This window comes from Callorhinus ursinus, unplaced genomic scaffold, assembly GCF_003265705.2.
Source record: "Callorhinus ursinus isolate GAN/ISIS: 27379988/994484 unplaced genomic scaffold, GSC_fseal_2.0 scaffold13, whole genome shotgun sequence".
Lineage (NCBI taxonomy): Eukaryota > Metazoa > Chordata > Mammalia > Carnivora > Otariidae > Callorhinus > Callorhinus ursinus.
The window spans coordinates 30976997-30998002 of NW_027397075.1; the positions used below are offsets into that span (position 1 = coordinate 30976997).

Consider the following 21006-nt stretch of genomic DNA (forward strand, 5'->3'; position numbering starts at 1 on the left):
TTGTACTGTAAGGGCTGCACCTGGAAATGTATTTTTATCTTGGAATGAACCACAAACATTATAATTTACAGCACTATTCCTACCAGCTCCATCCCCCTACTCCCCTACCTTACATACATACTCTAGATCCTACAGATGGTATTAAGTTACAGATGGGGCACTATTTATTATTAGCTAGGACTTTCATTAGAGTTGTTAAGTATTTGGCTTTAAATAATAGAAAATTAGCCCAGATGATGTTAAGATTATTTTGGGGTGGGAGGGATGCAGATAATCGTGTGTGTATGTGTAATGCTACCCTGGAATTCCTCAAGTCATCCACAGAAAAATTTTCTTTGAGAAATCTAGCTACCTTTTAAAAGTATGATATTCAAATACAAAGTACATTCGTATATTAAGAATCCCAGATTCTAGTTCCTAGAATCCACATATAAGCAATTCTTAAATAGATATTTTTAAAAAGCAAGTTTGATTTAGTAAATAGTGATTTGAGTCATCTGACTGATCACTTGATAAATGGTCTTTCTGTTACCATTTCTGAATAATACTTGTTTTTATGATGAAACTGACTTTTGAAGGGGAAAAATTCATCCAAAAAAAAATTTCAGTTTCTTCTATATTTCTAGTCTTCCTTTTATTTGACATATGATACATTGATTTTTAGCATAATTTTAACTTTAGATTTCTAATTAAAGTGATACGTAATTATGATATCTATTTCTAGGTTTGTAACCACCGAAGGACACATACATGATACAGAGCTCTCATCACCCGATACTCCAAAAGAGAGTCCAATTGTACAGCTGGTTCAAGAGGAAGAAGAGGAGGCAAGTCCATCTACAGTGACCCTTCTGGGTAGCGGTGAACAGGAGGATGAATCATCACCCTGGTTTGAGTCAGAGACACAAATATTTTGCAGTGAACTGACCACAGTTTGTTGTATTTCTAGTTTTTCGGAATACATATATAAATGGTGTTCAGTTAGAGTTGCTCTTTATCGACAACGTAGCAGAACTGCTGTGAGTAAAGAAAAAGATCATCTCATGTCGGTTCAACCACCATTACCACTTCCTGCAGAATCAGTGGATGTTTTAGTATTGCAACCTCCGAGTGGAGAATTGGACAGTAAGAGAAAGGAAAAGGATGCTGAAACTATTGTTCTAGGTGACTTAAGTAGTATGCACCAAGGTGATTTGATTAATCACAGTGCAGATGCAATTGAACTTGAACCAAGCCATCCTCAAACTCTTTCTCAGTCTCTTCTCTTAGATGTTACTCCAGAAATCCATTCATTACCTAAAACAGAAGTGTCTGAGCCTAGTAAATATGAGGCAGGACCTACACCATCTCAAGTGATCCCTCAAGAGAATTCTGTTGAGTTTGATAATGAGACAGAAAAAAAGTCTGAGAGTTTTAGTTCTATAGAGAAGCCAGCTGTGATCTATGAAACAAATAAACTTAGTGAAGTAATGGATAATATTGTAAAAGAAGATATAAACTCCATGCACATTATCACAAAGCTATCTGAAACAGTAGTGCCACTTGTAAACACAGCTACTATGCCAGACGGTGAAGATGGGGAAGCCAAAATGAACATAGCTGACACACCAAAGCAAATTTTGACTCCTGTTATGGATTCTTCTTCGTTACCTGAAGTGAGAGAGGAAGAACAGTCTCCGGAAGATGCCCTTTTAAGAGGGCTACAGAGGACAGCTACAGACTTTTATGCCGAATTGCAAAATTCGACAGATCTAGGATACACTAATGGAAATCTTGTACATGGATCAAACCAAAAGGAGTCAGTATTTATGAGACTTAATAATCGTATAAAAGCCTTAGAAGTTAACATGTCTCTCAGTGGCCGCTATCTGGAGGAGCTTAGCCAAAGGTAAGCTTTATTATCAATTAGCACATTCTACTTTGCAACGTAAGTAGCATAGTATGTTTTCTGGGTAGAGGATTAATTATCTCATGATTTAGTAGTAGTCAGTACCATTTTAGCTGGAGAGAGTGTTACTTAGATGTTGATCAGTGACTTAAAGAATTGATTTTCTTTTTTAGAAGTACTAAGTGATGTAATATCTTTACCACAAGTTTGAATTATCTTTAATCAGTTTTTCCTTTCTTCTGTTGTTTAACTTTAGCCACTTTTACTGTTTGGCTCCCACAGTACTCATCTGAAAATTATAGTATTATATAACATATATATATATACACACATACATATACACATTCATATACACACACACACACTGTATATGTAATATCTATAAAAAATATTAGATATTGAAGCTTTTAGTGGAACTAGACAAGATAACAAGTAAGAGTTTAAATCAGTAAAGACGGAGTAGACTGAACTGGATGATTAGGCAACATTTGCAGTCTTTCAAAGAAGTCCTAGAATCCTAGTTCTCGTTGTGATAATTTATGCTTTTGTGCTCATAAGTGCCAGTGTGCTTATGCAGTGATTAGGGACCCCAGGCACAACTCTCCATTTTTTTATACCTGTTTACTCTTTTTTATCCCTTAAGTGTCCAGTGTCCTCAGGGCTTCTCCAACATTTTGCAACCACCTAGGCACTAAGTGTCCAGAATGTCTGAAACACCACCTTTCCCTACTCCTTATTTTTTTCTTTTTAAAATTTTTTTATTGTTATGTTAATCACCATATCCCTACTCCTTTTAAATTAAAATGCCACTACTGAGATTGCACTAAGGTCATCATTATATACTAATGGGTTTCCTCGTAATCCACAGAATTTATTGGCAAATTGTGTGTGCATGTGCATGCATGCCCACTTAAATACCTCCTACCTGGGGCACCTGGGTGGCTCAGTTAAGTGTCTGCCTTCAGCTTAGGTCATGATCTCGGGGTTCTGGGATTGAGCCCCACATCGGGCTCCCTGCTCAGTGGGGAGTCTGCTTCTCCTTCTCCCTCTACCCTTCCCTCCCACCCCCACTTGTGCTCTCTCTTCTCTCAAATAAATAAAATCTTAAAAAAAAAAAAAAAGGACCTCCTACCTGCTTCTCTCTACCCTAATTGCCCCCCTAAGGGAACCACAGAAATTATTGATTCTTTTTAATTTTTTGTTGAGATATAATTAATTTCAGATATGCAACATAATGATTTGATATTTGTATATATTATAAAATGATCACCACAATAAGTCTAGTTAACATTTATTACCACACGATTACAAGATTTTTTCCTTGCGACAAGAACTTTCAAGATCTACTCTCCTAGCAACTTTCAAATACGGAGTATTATTAACTATAGTTACCATGCTATACATTACATCCCCATTACTTATACATTCTATAACTGGAAATTTATACCTTTTGACCCCCTTTGCCCATTTCTCCCATCCCCTACCTCTGATAACCACCAATTTGTTCTCTGTATCTCTGAGTTTGAGGGTATTACTGTCATCATTATTATTACTGTATTCCACATATAAGTGAGATCGTATGGCATTTGTCTTTCTCTGTCTGACTTATTTCATTTAGCATAACGCCCTCAAGTCCATCCATCCATGTTATTGCAAATGGCAAGATTTCCTTCTTTTTTTGTGGCTGAATAATATTCCACTGTGTACAGATACCGCATTTACTATATCCATTTATCATTCGATGGACACTTAGGTTGTTGCCATGTCTTGGCTATTGTACATAATGCTGCAGTGAACATGGGAGTACGTATATCTTTTCAACTTAGTGTTTTTCATTTTCTTCAGATAAATACTCAGAAGTTGAGTTGCTGGATCATATTCTATTTTTAATTTTTGAGGAACCTCCCTACTGTTTTCCAGAGTGGCTGTGTCAATTTGCATTTCTACCAACAAGGCTTCCCTTTTCTCTACATCCTTGCCAACATGTGTTATGTCTTATATTTTTTGATAACAGCCATTCTAACAGATGTGAGGTGATCTCTCATTGTGATTTTGATTTGTATTTCCATGATGATTAGTGATGTTGAGCATCTTTTCATGTACCTGTTGGCCATTGTATGACTGTGGAGAAGGCCTGTTTATATCCTGTGCCACTGTTTTAATTGGATTCTTTAATTTTTTATTATTGAGAGGTATATGTTCTTTATGTATTTTGGATATTAACTCCATAAGATATATGATTTGCAAAGTTTTTCTCCCATTTGGTAAGTTGCCTTTTCATTTCATTGATGGTTTCTTTTGCTATACAGAAGCTTTTTAGTTTGATATGTACTCGTTTATTTTTGCTTTTGTTGTCAAGTCCAAAAAACCGTCACCAAGATCAAAGTCAAGGAGCTTACCACCTGTGTTCTGAGTTTTATGATTTCAGGTCTTACATTCAAGTCTTTAATCCATTTTGAGTTATTTTTGGTGTATGGTGTAAGATAGCAATCCACTCTCATTCCTTTGAATGTGGCTGTCCAGTTTTCCCAACATAATTTATTGAAGAGACTGTTCTTTCCCCATTTTATATTCTTAGTTCCTTTGTCATAAATTGATTGATCATATATGTGACTAATCTTACATAATAGTAGTGAGATGTGTAGAATTGATGTTAAGGTAGCAGATACCTCAAGGGATCTCTTTAATTTACCTATGTAACTGTTCCAGGCCTCAATAAGAGTCATTTTCAAAAAAAAGTAGATTTATCTCCTATATTGCAATCAGAAGTGTGTTTCCAGTAATAAGTTAAGAAATATGAAATTAAAGCTAATTTAATAAATCCTTTCTTACTCCGTAGGTACCGAAAACAAATGGAAGAAATGCAAAAGGCTTTCAATAAAACAATAGTAAAACTTCAGAATACTTCAAGAATAGCAGAGGAGCAGGTTGGTCATCTTCAACCCTTATTTACTTTTTATATAAATTTCTTTTTAATTTTGTAGGCTCTTGCTGGTAAGAAGGATAAGTAGTGTTGGTTCACTTTTTTCCCCTGATAGGTGGTGATAAACCTATTATATGATGTCACGTTTGGGAAATTACCTAGCTATTAGCATCTACATCTCCTCTAGAGAAAATTTTCTTGAGCATTATTCCTATTACATTCCTAAGTTTGTGTGTGTATATGTCGTAGAAATGCAGTGGCCTTTTTTTAAGCAGCTTTGTTAAAATCAAATCTTTTGTGATTTTCTACACAGATAATCTAATTGATTGCAAATAAGTACAGTTCTGTTTCTTCTTTTTAATCCTTACACCTTTTCTTCTTTTTTCCCCCCCTCTGTCTCTTGCCTGTGATGCAATATGACTGGTAATATTGGCCATTAGCCTGTCTTGTTGATTTTAAGGAAACAATTTCAGTATTGCACAATTTCAGTATTGAAATATCCAGATGAAAGTTTTTACAGTGTGTTACTATGATGAAGAAATTTTATACTTTTCTAAAAGTTTATCTGGGACTAGGGGATGGTGAGATGAAGTGAGGAGGCCTGAGGTTTCAGAGTTTAGTTGCATCTTACTGCTAGTTCCTAACACAATCCAGTTGTGGTTCCATACAGATTTCCTCCTTTAGTTTTTTTTTTTTTTTTAATTGAAGTTTGAGAGTTATTTAAAATGTATTCGGAATACAAGTCCTTTATTAGAGATATACTTTGCAAATATTTTCTCTCAGTTCATTGTTTTGTCATTCTCTTAAAAGTGCCTTTTGAAGAGCAGTTTTTAATTTGTTAAAGCCTGTTTATTTTCTCTTTGCTCTATAAAATCTTTCCCTAACCCAGAGTCACAAAGAATTTTTCCTGTTTTCTTCTAAAAGTTTTATAGTTTTCGTTTTACATTAGATTTATAATCTATTTTAATTTTTACATGTTCTAAAATATGGCTCAAAGTTTTTTGGTGGGGAGGGGGATAGAGAAACATGAGTAAATTTCCCTTTATTCCAGTATCATTGTTGAAAAGACTACCCTTCCCCCCTGAATTTCCTTTGCACTTTTGATAAATATAAATCAATTCTCTATGTATATATATATTACATATGTCTGTTTCAGGGCTTCTCTTTTGTTCTGTTCATCTATTTTTATGCTGATACCAGACTGTTGCGATTATTGTAGCTTTATAGGAACTCTTGAAATCACATAGTGTGAATCTTCCAACTTTGTTCATCTCTTCCAAAATTGTTTTGGCTAATATTGATTTTAGAATCAACTTGTCAATTTCTACAAAAAACAACCTGTTTACATCTTGATTAGATTTTACTGAATTTATATATCAGTTCGTAGGATTAACATCTTAACAATATTGTCTTCTGACCTATGAACACAGTAGTTATTTAGTTCTTCATTAATTTTAATGGTTAAAATGATTTCCCCTCTATATTTTCTCATCTCAAAGACTTATTTAAATACTTTTAAATAATTTGTGTGTTATTAACAGTATTGGAGGTAAACCTTGATTAGAAGTGTTGACTAACTTATTAAATTTCATAGCTTTTTCTTCAAATGTTTATAACTATCTGAAATTTTTCAGTATTTGTCAAATGTGAGTCAGAAGAAACAGTTTAATGAGTCAGGTTCAGCATTTGAAACAAATGAAGTAGGATAGAAAGTATCACAGAGTATTGCAGTAAGGGAAGTAAGTGAAACTTTTTGTTACAGTTTTATGTATCCATCTCCCCCCAGCCTACCCCCCAACCCTGCGTGCGCCCATGCACACACACACACATAGTTGAGATTTAAAACTTATTTATTTTAAGATATTATTTATTTGAGAGAGAGAGCACAAGCAGGGAGACCGGAGGCAGAGGGAGAGGGAGAATCAGACTTCCTGCTGAGCAGGGAGCCCAATGTGGGGCTCGATCCAAGGACCCTGGGATCGTGCTGAACCAGAGGCAGGCGCTTAACTACTGAGCCACCCAGGTGCCCCTAAAACTTATTTAAATCTAAATTGGAAAAACTTAGGTCTAAAGTGATAAATGGTTATATAGCTATTTCATAATGATCCTAAATAGAGTGTTAGATTTTCTTTACATTCTGCCCTCTTCCTCCTCCCCAAATTCAGTAGTAAGTTGAAATTTTCAATACAGTCTCCCTATTAATATAGGATCCTGACCATGAGTATGATGCATAATTCCCTAAAATATGCATGCAGATATTTTACATAAAGGCATATTTGTTGATTATAAAAGTTAAAAATCTAGAGCTGGAAAGATGGATGTTTTCGATTAATTTATTTTCGTTGATGATATCCAACGTTGACTAGATAAACTGTTGCAGATTTTTGACTATGGGACATCCTAAGTTCCATCCTAGTGTACAATAGACTAGAACTTTTAAAGCTTCTTGGTATGAGCCTGCTTTATATCCAAAAACATTTTTCAAAAATTTTCAACGTTTTTGTGCTGAATGCTTTGGTTTAAAAATACATATGTGACAAAGTGCTTGTTTTGCATACAGCTGACTATATGCTGGTTTATACATGTAGAGCCCATATTAACTTGAAAAGGAATTTATTAACGTCTGTTAGATGGTAATCCAAATGGTAGCAGTAAATGGCAAAATGGTTTTTTGGAGGGGTAGGGGAGGAGGGTTCAACAGTCTCAGATTCATTTTTTGGTTTTTTTTTTTAAATTTCTGGTCACACTTCATTCATTAGAAGCTTCCTATTATTTTTTTTTTCTTGAGGAACTTAGTAATTTTACTGGAACTTACAGTGTATTTAATGTACAGATGAAACTTTCACACACACAAAAATAATATTGCTTCCTTTATGGTAGGATCAGCGGCAAACTGAAGCCATCCAGTTACTACAGGCACAATTGACCAACATGACACAGCTTGTTTCAAACTTATCAACAACAGTGGCAGAATTAAAACACGAGGTATTGTTATTTGCTGGTATTTAAGACACACTGCATATATAGAGGTTGTCATAAAGGCAGGCTTGTTAAGAACATGGTATCTAAGAACTTCAACCAAACAAAATGGTCATTTATAGAGAACTTGTTTAGAATACCAGAATGTGGCATTTTAAAGTTTTGGAAATATACTAATTATAATTTTTTGGAAAACAAGGCATTCATAGTTTAGGGCTTACCTAAAATATGGTTATAAAGCAATTCTATTAGGCCTTTTGCAAAGCACTGATACTTCATTTTCACTTCACAAAGGCTTACTGAGTTGTTTAACAAAGCAGAAATTTTATTGATTTAGTAAGTATTTATTGAGCATCCATTGTATGTGGGTGTGAGCTGTACAGTCCTTGGGGCGTACAGCAGTGAGTAGTCCCTGGCCACACAGAGCCTCTCTTCTGGGGGAGAGAGGGAATACATATAGTAAATATATGTGAAGGACAGTGGGATAGAAGATGAAATGTGTGTGTGTGGAGTGGTTTGGTAAGAGTTGCTCCTTTAGCTAGAGTGATTTTGGAAGGCTTATATGAAGCAGTGGCATTAGAACTTGACTGCTCAAGAGGTGAGCAGCTACATGCAGCCTAGAGTCAGAACAAACCTGTTACTAGCAGCACTAGGGCAAAGGACCCACGATTAGAAACAGTGTAATATATCTGAGGGCAGAAGGAAAATTGGCATGGCTGGAGCAGAATGAGGGGAAGGAGGGTAAGAAGTACCTTCAGGATATGATGGGGACTGGGTCTTGTAGGCCTTTGTAGGCAATTTAGAGTTTGAATTTTATTCTAATCATTGCAACTCATTGGAAAGAATTAAGAAGTGACAGGGGTCATCTCATTGATGATGCTTGGAGAAACTCCCCATTTGTCGCTCTGTGGAGAATTGCCTCTTAAGGAACTACAAAAGCAGAAGTGGGGAGGAGACCAACTAGGATGCAGTCGCAGTAACCTGGGTGAGGTGATGTTGGTTTGGACTAGGGTTTTAGAAGTGGAGAACAGTGTGAAGTTGTTGAATTCAGGAAATATTTAAGAGAAAGACAAGCCTTGATGAAAGATTGGATATGTGGGATGTGGAACTAAGGATGACCCCCATGTTTTTGGCTTAAATAACTGAGTGATTGCTGGTTCAGTATTACAAGATGGCAAAGACTAGGCAGGAGCCAGATTTTTTTTTTCTCCCCAAGTAGGAGATAGTACAGATGGAAAAACACAGCAAATGTGACAAAATGTTAATTATTGGTAAACATAAGTGAAAGTCATGAATATGTTCATTCCTATTTTTAAAAATTTTCCATAGGTTTGAAAATGTTCAAAGATTTTAGGGGGGGGAAGGAAGACAGAGTAAGACATTACCTCAGTAGTACATTTTCTAAGAGCATGCCCTGCATTTTATGGTTTTGAAATACATGAAAAAATGTTTAAAATTATTTGTCCTTTGAATTTTATATCCCACTATATTTTTCCTAATAGAATTTTTAAATTATAACAAAATATAATATTTAATATTACTATAATATATAAAATATATAATAATTAAATCCTTTTCTCCTCCTAGGTTTCAGATCGACAGAGCTATCTTGTCATATCTTTGGTTCTCTGTGTTGTCTTGGGACTGATGCTTTGTATGCAACGCTGTCGAAACACTTCTCAATTTGATGGAGATTATATTTCAAAACTTCCTAAAAATAATCAGTATCCAAGCCCTAAAAGGTAATATCAGCATTTTAGTTCACATTTTTTACTGTTTTTTTATATTTTTGAGAAATTTGTATATTTCCCCATATGATATCTTAAAATTGCAGTTAAAACATCATTGGAACTAACAAGATAGTCCTGTATCTGGGAGGTTCTGTAGACTGGAATAAAGAAAACATTAATAGGAAGTGCATAAACCCTTGAAATATTTTGGTTGTGAAGGATGCTTGAATGTGGAGTTCAAAAGGAGAGGATTTATAGGTATTTTAATATAGCACCTTTTAGAGAATGATCCTTAATTTTTTTTTTTTACATGTAATAGTAATAATTGGTGTGTTACATTAGAGGTTAGTATTCTGTGGCGTGTTCAGTTCTCAATAGCTTCCATCAAGCCCCAGCTGCAGAGTAAATTATATGTAGTTTACTCATTGTGCCCGATGTTGATTTTTCTTCATGTTTTAGGTGTTTCTCTTCCTATGATGATATGAATTTGAAAAGGAGAACTTCATTCCCACTCATCAGATCTAAGTCTCTACAGTTAACTGGCAAAGAAGGTAGATTTTTGTGCAATATACATATATATAAACAGGAATCAAGCTTACTTCTGGCAGAAGTAGAATGTCAGTGTTGTGTTCAAAACCATCTGCAACAGAATAATGGGTATAAGTAACCTTTGTGTTTGTGCTATGCCAAAGCCACCTTATCATTTTCACACTTTATATCTATCTTTATTCCTGAAAGCCCAGAGGGTGGGGAAGGAGGGCTTAGTTTAATTAGCCATCAGTAGCTTTGTTTGCACATGCTCCTTTTTAGAAGTATTTCTTTTTAGAAAGGGATGTTTGAGAAAGTTAAACAGATTTGGAAAACCTGAATGTGCTCCCATAGCATCCTGTGCTTATCTGCCTCCTCTCTTGTACAGGTGGGACCCCTTTTGTCTCTAGTTTAGGACTGTGAGGCACTTTCTGAAAAAAAAAAAAAAAAAAAAAAAGATCTAGTCTCTCTCTTTTTTATAGACCAGGGTCTATAGTAGCATTCCATTGTCTAATACTCAATGAATACTTAAATGAATGAATTTGTACCGAGTAGCTCTTTTTCTATATTAGTTCTGTTATAATTAGCACTTACTGAGAGACTTAACTTTATAGCAGTATTAAAATAACCAAGTTAATTATATATTTCAATTAGGATTGCTTTCTTAATAATTATTAGGTTCTCTTTCTTCAGGATTTAGTAACAGCAGCATGTTTCAGTTGATTAAATAATTCGAGTAATCATTGCTGAGCATGATTTACTGTTTACTGTTTATCACAAAGCTTCACAAGTTTAACCCATTACATTGTGCTTGCTTAGGACTAGTAAATCTCTTCTTCCTTCCTGCTTCTTTCTTTCTTTTTTTCTTCTTTTGGCTGATTTTCTTTTATAACTGAAATTTTTAATTGAAGTGTTACATGTAAGAAAAGTGTAATCGTTATATGTAAAGCTTGATGAATTTTCATAAACCAGATGAACACACCTGTGTGACCAACACCCAGACAGATAGAGAACATGCTCCAGCATCCCAGCAACTTCCTTGTGCTCTTTTAGTCACTGTCCACCCCCTCCCAGGATAGCCACTGTTTTGACCGCTGACTCTTGATATAGTGATGTTGAGCATCTTTTCATGTGCTTGGGGGACATTTGTAAATTATTTTTGGAGAAATGTCCTTTGCCCAGTTTAAAAGATTTTTTATTTAATTTTGTTGTTGTTAATTTCTCCAATGTCATGAAGTTTCCTCTGTTTCCTTGTAGGAATTTTATAGTTTTACATCTTATATTTAGGTCTTTAATCCATTTTGAGTTAACTTCTGTATATCGTGTAAGATAGGGTTCAACTTCATTCTTTTGCATGTCAATATCCAGTTTTCCCAGGACTGTTTGTTGAAGAAACTGTTTTTCCTCAGTGACTGGTCTTATTACTTTTGTTGAAGATTATTTGATCGTATGTGTGAGAGTTTGTTTCTGAGTCCTTTATTCCATTGGTCTACTTACCAGTCTTTATACCAGTACCACACTGTTTTGTTTAAAGATTTATTTATTTATTTGAGAGAGAGAGAGAAACGGTGGGGAGGGGGGGCAGAAGGAGAGGGAGACAGAAGCTTAAGCAGACTCTGCTCAGTGCAGAGCCCCATGCGGGGCTTGATCTCACAACTCTGAGATCACACCCTGAGCCAAAACTAAGAATTGGATGCTTAACCGACTGTGCCATCCAGGCACTCCAGTACCACACTGTTTTGTTTGGTTTTGTTTTTAAGATTAATTTATTTGAGAGAGAGAGAGATAGTGGTGGGGAGGGACAGAAGGATAGGGAGAGAGAGTCTTAAGCAGACTCCATACTGAGTGTAGAGCCCGATGCCAGGATTGACCTCATGACCTGAGTGGAAACCAAGAGTCGTACGCTTAACTGACTGTGCTACCCAGTCATCCCAGTACTGCACTGTTTGATGACTATAGCTTTGTGACATGTTCTGAAATCAGGAAGTGTGAGTCCTCAAACTTTATTCTTCTTTTTAAAAATGGTTTGGCCTATTTGAGGTCCCTTGAGAATCAATATAAATTTTAGGATGTATTTTTCTATTTCAGCAAAAAAATATTGTTGGGATTTTGATGGGGGTTGTGGTGAATCTGTATATCATTTTGGTAGTATGGACATCTTAACAGTATTAAGTGTTCCAGTCATGAACCAGTGAGATGTTTTCCCATTTGTGTCTTCTTTTTTTTTTTACTTGTTTGTATATTCTTTAATTTTTTTCATCAATATTTTGTAGTTCTCCTACACTTTCTTAGGCTTATCCCTAAGTATTTTATTCTTTTTGATACTATTGTAAATGGAATTGTTTTCTTAATTTCCTTTTTGGATTGTTTATTGTGTGCAACTGGTTTTTTGTGCTTTGATTTTGTATCCTGCAACTTTTCTGAATCCATTAGCAGTTTTTTTTGTGCAATTCTTAGGGTTTTCTACATATAAGATCATGTCATCTCTGAACAGATAATTTTACTTCCTTTTGTCCAGTTGGCTGGGGGGGCGGAGAGGGGAGGCAGAAGGAGAGGGAGAGAGAATCCCAAGCAGGCTCTATGCCTAGCACAGAACCCAACACAGAGCTCAATCTCAGAACCCTGAGATCATGACCTGAGCTGAAATCAAGAGTACAATGCTTAACTGACTGAGCCACCCAGGTGCTCCCCCTTTTGTCCAATTTGGATGCCTTTTATTTCCTTTCCTTGCCTAATTGCTCTGGCTAGGACTTCCAGTACGAAGTTGAATAGAAGTGATGAGAGCTGACATCCTTGCCTTGTTCCTGATCTTAGAGGAAAGCTTTCAGTCTTTTATCATTATTATGTTAGCTATAGGCTTTCTCATAGATGGCCTTTTAATATGTTGAGGTTTCCTTCGGTTCCTAATTTATTGAGTATTTTTATCATGAAAAGGTGTTGAATCTTGTCATATGCTTTTTCTACATCAGTTGGGATGATCATGTGGCTTTTGTCCTTCATTCTTTTAATGTATATCACATTGATTGATGTTCATATGTTGAATCATGCTTGTTATTTTAGAAATAAATCTCAGTTGGTCATTGTGTAATATCCTTTTAATGTGCTATCAGTTTGCTTTGCTCATATTTTGTTGAAGATTTTCATATCAGTATTCATTAGGGATACTGGTCTGTAGTTTTTCTGTAGTGCCTTTGTCTGGCTTTGGTATCAGTGTAATTCTGGCTATATAGAATGAACTTTGGAAGTGTTCCCTTCAAATTTTTGGAAGAGTTTCAGGAATTGGTGTTAATTCTTCTTTAAATGTTTGGTAGAACTCTTTGATGGAGCTGTCTAGTTTGGGGCTTTTCTTTGTTGAGAGATTTTGATTATTGATTCAGTCTCCTTACTTGTTATTGATCTGTTGATATTTTCTCTTTCTTCGTGATTCATTCTTGATGTGTGTTGCTAGGAGTTTATCCATTTCTTCTAGGTTTCCAATTTTTTGGAGTACAATTGTTCATAGTAGTCTCTTATAATAATTTTTCTGTGGCTTGGTTGTAATGGTCCATGTCTTATTTTTATATAAAGCTAGGACTTTTGTACAAAGTTGATATGAATTAATACAAAATTGACAAATTACATAATCTCTTGCCTGCTAAGTATTTGAGGTAATAATGGTGCTTAGATAATTCATGTTGTAACTTATATTTAATTCATTATAAGTTTTCTTCTCTTAGTGTCCTCTCTTTTCCTCAGGTTTACGCTTTGATTTGCAACTCTCATTTTTGTTGACAAACTAGGTGGATCAAAATTGTTTTGATTTTTGTGACACATTTTTACTGTGAAATATAAGGGAAACAAAAAACCAAAAAAGTACATAAACTAGAATGTACAACTTGCAAAGTAATTATAAAGTGAATGCCTGTGTAACTAACATTCAGATCAAGAAGTAGAACAAGATCAGCACTCTTGGTATTGCTTCTCCCAGAGGTAGCTATCCTGACTTTTGAAAAAATGTAATAGTTTTACCATTGGTCTTTGGACTCCTCACAGTATAAGTTTTGCCTGATTTTGAGCTTTTGATAAAATAGAATCATACCACATGTAAACTTTTTTTTCTTCTTCAGCGTTCTCTTGGGAGATTCATTTACACGATTGCGTTCCATCCTATTTCAGTAGCTAATTCACAGTGTATTTATCCATTCTGCTGTTGCTTACACTTTGGGGCTTTATAGATAATGCTGCTGTAAACATTTGTTTGTATACCTGAACATAGTTGTATGAATTTCTCTAGGAATATTACCTAGATGTAAAACTGCTGGGTTGTAGAGTATGCTTATCTGCAAGTCATCAGATAATGGCAAGCTTTTCCAAAGTGGTCATAAAATAGTTTGTGCTTCCACCAGCGCTGTGAGAATTTACATTATTCTGCATTCTTGCCAACAAACACTTAGGATTCTCAGGTTTAAGGTATTCATTAACCTCAGTGTGGTTGTAGTTTGCATTTACCTGATTGCTAATGAAGTTGAACACATTTACTTATGCCTTTTAGTCATATGACTTTCCTGGGCAATTTTAAGGTTTTTGCCTGTTCTTCTGTTGGGTTGTTTATCTCTTTTGTACTGGTTTATGATTATTTTTAAGATTTCGATCCTAGTCATTGATTAAATATGTTGCAAATATCTTATTTTGCTCTGAAACTTGTGTTTTATATAGAGTTTTTTAAATAAGAGAAGCTCCTCTTAGTGTAATCAAATATAAATTTTCTGTAATTATGGTTAGTGCTTTTTATCTCCTGTTTAAACAGAATTTTTTGCTCCAAGTTTATGGATGATATTCTCTTATATTTTCTTTTAAATGTTTACTTCGGTTTTTATTTTTAGGTCTTTAAGCTACCTGGAATTTATTTTTTTGTGTTTGGTGTTAGGAATTCCAGTGTAAAATTTTATATGAATTTTCAGTTGCTTCAGGTTTCTTGGCCATTATTGGCTCTTTATGTTTCTGTATAAATTTAGAATCATCTATTAAATGTTTCATCACAAACAGAATTTGATTGAGATTACATTGACTACTGCATATCAATCTGGGAAGGACATAGCATATCTCTGTTTACTCCAAAAAGGTCAAACTTTTGGGAGCTTTATTCCTGGAATATTTTTTGGTGCTGTTGTAAATGGTATCACGGGCATGCGTGTGTGTGTGTGTGTGTGTGTGTGTGTGTGTGTGTGTGTCTGTGTTGAGTGATGGTAGGTAGAAATACAATAGATTTTGGTGCTGTTGACGTTGGTTGCTGGATCTATCCATTTCTGATAGAGGGGCATTTTAAGCCTCCAGCCATAATAATGGATTCATGTGTCTTCCTTCTTTTGCAGTACTATCAGTTTTTGCCTCACATATTTTGACACTCTGTTGTGAGGCACATACACATTAAAGATTGTTACATCTTCTTGGAGTATTGAAATGCTCTTTATCCCTGATAATTTCTTTGTTCTGAAATCTGCTCTGTGTGAAATTAATATATCTAATCCTGTTTTCTTTTGATTTGTGTTAGCATGGTATAGCTTTCTTTATCCCTGTACTTTTCATATATATCTATATTTAAAGTGGGTTTCTTATGAAAATAATCCCATTTACAATTGCACCAAAAATAATGAAATACCTAGGGATAAACCTAACCAAGGAGGTGAAAGACCTGTACTCCGAAAACTATAAAACACTGATGAAAGAAATCGAAGATGACACAAACAAATGGAGAGATAGTCCACGCTCATGGGTTGGAAGAACGAGCATTGTTAAAATGTCCATACTACCCAAAGCAATCTATAGATTTAATGCAATCCCGATAAAAATGCCAACATTTTTCACAAAACTGGAACAAATACTACTAAAATTTGTATGGAGCTACAGAGATCCCAAATAGCCAAAGCAGTCTTAAAAAAGAACAGAGCTATAGGTACCCCACTCCCAGATTTGGAGACACACAGATACACTACAAAATACATCAGTGGGACAGAGTAGGAAGCCGAGAAATAGACCCATGCCTGTATGGTCACTTAATATATGACAAAGGAGGCAGGAACACACAGTGGGGAAGGACACAGTCTCTTCAACAAATGGTGCTGGGACAACCAGACAGCTACCTGCAAAAGAATGAAACTGGACTACTTTCTTACACTATACACAAAAAAGATCCTGAAAATGGATTAAAAATCTAAATGTGAGATCTGAAACCATAAAACTCCTAGAAAAGAACCTAGGCAGTAATTTCTTCGACATTGACCATAGAAACATTTTTCTAGATATGTCTCCTTAGGCAAGGGAAACAAAAGCAAAATTAAACTATTGGAACTATGCCAAAATAAAAAGCTTTTGTACAGCAATGGAAACCATCAACAAAATGACAAGGCAACCTACTGAATGTGAGAAGTATTTGCAAATGATCTATTTGATAAGGTGTTAATATCCAAAATATATAAAGAACTTATATAACTCAACACCAAAAAAACCCAAAAATCCAATTAAAAGTGGGCAGAGACCCTGAATAGACATTTTTCCATAGAAGACATACAGATGGCCAACAGACACATGAAAAGATGCTTAACATCACTGATCATCAGGGAAATGCAAATCAAAACCATAATGAGATAACCACCTCACACCTGTCAGAATGGTTAAAATCAAAAACACAAGAAACAACAAGTGTTAGGATATGGAGAAAAAGGAACCTCATGCATGTTGGCTGGAAGGCAAACTGGTGTAGCCATTGGGGAAAACAGTGTGGAGGTTCCTCAGAAAAATTAAAAATAGAGTTACTGTATGATCCAGTAATTCCATTACTGGCTATTTACCCAAAGAAAATGAAAATACTAATTTGAAAAGATATATGCGCCTCTGTGTTTATTGCAGCATTATTTACAATTGCCAAGATATGGAAACAAACTCAAATGTCCATCCATAGATGAATGGATTAAGATGTGGTGTATATATATACATACACAACGGGACCTTACTCAGTCTTAAGAAAGAATGAGGGCTTGTCATTTGCAACAACATGAATGGACCTGGAGAGTATAATGCCAAGTGAATTATTAGTTACATAGGTCCAGAATTGTCTTTGTAAGAGGAGTTTTGGTTATAGGAACCTGATTTTTTTTTCATTAAAAATTAAATTTTTTAAATTAAAAATTTCCATTAATTTTTCCATTTCATCTAAATGTTAAAACTTATTAGCATAAAGGTATTCACATATCTTTTACCTATTAACTCTTTTTATTTTTCCTCCCTTTCCTAAAGAGATTTTTTGTTGGAGCTAGGAAGAGATTCTTCTTTTTCTGTCATGAGTTGTGCATTATTTTTGACATCTCATACTTCAGAATTTACAAATACTTGTCAAAGTCTGCAGTTAATCAGTACTTTTTCCTATTCTTGGACAGTACCAAGATCTTTTATCCCCAACTTGACTTACATGTTAATGTTTTGTGTATTTAAATTCTGTTTTTTTGCTTAGTTGTAATTCAACAAGATATACTGTTATTATTATTATTATAACATTACACTAATGTTCATTTACATTTATCCACATATATACCGATTTCTTAATTCTTCAGGTCTGCTTTCTGAGACTTTTCATATGCCATTACTTCCCTTCATACTGAAACATTTATCTTTTTTTCTTTATCCCTGTTTAAATTTGTTGGGCTTTTTGAATTTCTCAGTTGATATCTTTTATCAGTATTGGAAAATTCTTAACCATTATTTTTTCCCCCAAAACATTCCCTCTACCTCGTTCTCTTTTAGAGTCCCCATTTAATTCAGTATGTTACCATCTTTCTCACTTTATCCCCCTAAACTCTTATTTCCATTCTTTCTGCCATTCTGTGCTGTATTTGGGTGATTTCCTCCTAACTGTTTTCCAGACCACACATTCTTCAGCTATCTGTAGTCTGCTATTAAATTCTTCCATTGAGTTTTTAAAGTCAGTTACTACGTTTTCCATTTCTAGGAGTTCTTTTAGTATTTTTTTAAACATCTGGGTCCCTTTTTTTGTTTGATGTTTCCTGCAGATATTTTCAAGCTTTTTATTTAAACATAGTAAGTATAACTGTCTTTATAGATTCTTATGTTTGATAAGTCTGATATCTTAAGTCTTTGTGAATCTGTTCATTAGTTGTGTCTGCAGGCTCTTGCTCAAGATGCCTTGTGTCTTTCTGTGCTTGGTTACCTTTGTGTGTTGGTCCTTCTCTTTGGAAAATTATTTGTAGAGATAATTAGAGAGCTAGGAGGTAGGTCCTTATTCCAGAGAAAATTTGTGTTTGCTTTATATTCAGGAATATTTTATGCTTATGGCATGAGGTTAGTTGGATCACCGGATGATGGGAATTTGGACTGTAAGTTCCTGCATTGCATGGGTTAATTCTTTCTCTGAGGGTAGTTCTTTAGAGTCCTAGCTTACAGAGGGGAGAGTGAAGGTTTCTTATTAGACGACTACTTTGGGTGGGTCTGGAGATTTTATTTCTGACTCTACCATCAGAGCTAAAGTTCACATACTCCTGCTTTGGCAAATGCTGTCAGGACAAAAATGACTTTTGTGTTCCATTTCACTGTCTGGCTTCCTACTTTTACTTCAGATTTGGCCTAGAGATTACCTACTTAATCTTGGCTGCTCTTCAGTGCTTTTAGTGATTTTTTTTTTAATTTAAATTCAATTAATTAACATATAGTGTATTATTAGTTTCAGAGGTAGCGTTCAGAGATAGAAGTGATTTATCAGTCCTATATAATACCCAGTGCTCGTTACATCACGTGCCCTCCTTAATGTCCATCACCCAGTTACCTCATCCCTCCACTCCCCACCCCTCCAGCAATCCTCAGTTTGTTTCCTATGATTAAGAGTCATTTATGGTTTGTCTCCCTCTCTGGTTTCATCTTGTTTTATTTTTCCCTCCCTTCCCCTATGCTCCTCTGTTTTGTTTCTTAAATTCCACATATGAGTGAGATCATATAATAATTGTCTTTCTCTGATGGACTTATTTTGCGTAGCATAATACCCTCTAGTTCCATCCACATCGTTGCAAATGGCAAGATTTCATTTCTTTTGATGGCTGTGTAATATTCCATTGTGTATATATATCATATCTTTATCCATTCACCTGTCGATGGATCTCAGCTCTTTCCATAGTTTGGCTATTGTGGACATTGCTGCTATAAACATTGGGGTGCCAGGTGCCCCTTCGGATCACTACATTTGTATCTTTGGGGTAAATACCCAGTAGTGCAATTGCTGAGTTGTAGGGTAGCTCTATTTTCAACTTTTTGAGGAACCTCCATACTGTTTTCCAGAGTGGCTGCACCAGCTTGCATTCCCACCAACAATATAAGAGGGTTCCCCTTTCTCCGCATCCTCGCCAACATCTGTTATTTCCTGACTTGTTAAATCCATATTTAGTTGCTTTCAGTAGAGAGGGTGATCTGAGTAACAGTTAACAACCATTCCTAGAAGTGTCATTTTTTTTTAAATCAATTTGAGCGAGATTAGTAACCTGATAGAAATGGCTATTTAGAGGAATGTTTAGTTGTTTTTATATATTTGATGACTTTCTCAACAGATTTCTAGGACATAATGTAAAAAAATTATAATTGGTGGAATCATGTTATTAATAAATTTGCAGTATAAAGTTTTATAGTGAATTTTGCAGCTTTTATAAACTTCTGGCTCTGTCAGACCACATATTGTTTATTTTTAATGGGTTCAGTAGGACTGAAATCTCATTTATCTTGTCAGTCAGATGTCTTGTGAAGACATTTGTCAGTGTGGGAGTGGTATACAGCTGTCTTTAATGTGCTTACAATAATGAAATCTTAGAAACCTAAAGCGAATATTTCGAATTTACTCACCTTGCCAGAAGTGTTTATGCATTATTGCTTTGTCATTTATATTGCATGTTCAAGCTGTTTTTAGATTTTGGCGTTCATAGTTTTGGTCACAGTAAAATACAATTAGAAAATACTTCTTAAATCTCTTTTTTATGTGTATGTTCCTTTAACTGGCTTTTGTACCTGGTCACAACTGCTTGTTGCACATAATTAACCCACATTTGTGACACAGTGTAGTTCAGTCTTTAGGGAAATACTCAGGTAATCTCTAGGTTTGTTATTAGCTTACCTGGTGGTGGTGTCCTTCTCATCAGGTAAGAGGGTAGGGCTGGGCCCAAAGAAGGATGCTTACTGTGTTGGCTGATGGCTAGCTGTCAGTTAAAATCTTAGGGAAATTATTTGAAGGAGACCAGTCAAGCCCAAAATAAGAGCCACCTTGTTGCTTTGCACTAATTTAAAATGCGTAAATATATGCTTAATCTGGTATAATTATAAATTCATTGCATCTGTTAGGAAAATAATCACTAAGGGACAATATATAATACTTTCATAGTGTTTATCATAGCATAACCTACTTTACATTTTACATCTGCTTTTTATTTTCTCTTACTTATAGTAGACCCAAATGATTTGTACATCGTAGAACCCCTCAAGTTCTCTCCAGAAAAAAAGGTAATATTTTGATTAAGTGTATTGTTGTGTTATGTGATAGTAGATGAAGAACTGAGTAGAAAGGTTTGATATGATCTTTAAGTGGTCCTTAAATTTACTGTTTATTTCCAATCATAGTAATGATGATAAATAAATGTTACAGAGGTCAGCAAACTATGACCCACAGGCTGTATCTGGCCTGGGGCCTGTTTTGTATGAGCCTGGAGCTATCGTTAAAGGGTTGCAAAATAAAAAAGAATATGCAAGAGAGACCCGCAAAGCCTAAAATATTTACTGCCTGGCCCTTTACAGAAAAGGTTTGCTGACCTCTGGCTAATAGTCCTTATTTATTGAGTATCAGTGTGTGTTTGGCACAGTGTGTGTGTGTGTGTGTGTGCTGTTCCTGTTGTCCTCACAGCAGCCTGGAGATGGTAGTGTCCCCGAGTTGATATGAG

General features: G+C 35.2%; 1 protein-coding gene across 7 annotated transcripts in view; it reads left to right on the plus strand.

Annotated features, from left to right (window-relative positions):
- The window catches only part of SUCO (SUN domain containing ossification factor), an 85989-nt gene that overhangs the window by 62317 nt on the left and 2666 nt on the right, over positions 1 to 21006 (plus strand). For all 7 annotated transcript variants that reach the window (XM_025877763.2, XM_025877760.2, XM_025877758.2 and 4 more), the window contains 6 exons: positions 725 to 1888; positions 4728 to 4815; positions 7692 to 7796; positions 9378 to 9532; positions 9980 to 10071; positions 20517 to 20572. In XM_025877763.2, coding sequence (XP_025733548.1) covers positions 725 to 1888; positions 4728 to 4815; positions 7692 to 7796; positions 9378 to 9532; positions 9980 to 10071; positions 20517 to 20572 — 1660 coding nt within the window. The remainder of the gene's footprint in view (positions 1 to 724; positions 1889 to 4727; positions 4816 to 7691; positions 7797 to 9377; positions 9533 to 9979; positions 10072 to 20516; positions 20573 to 21006) is intronic.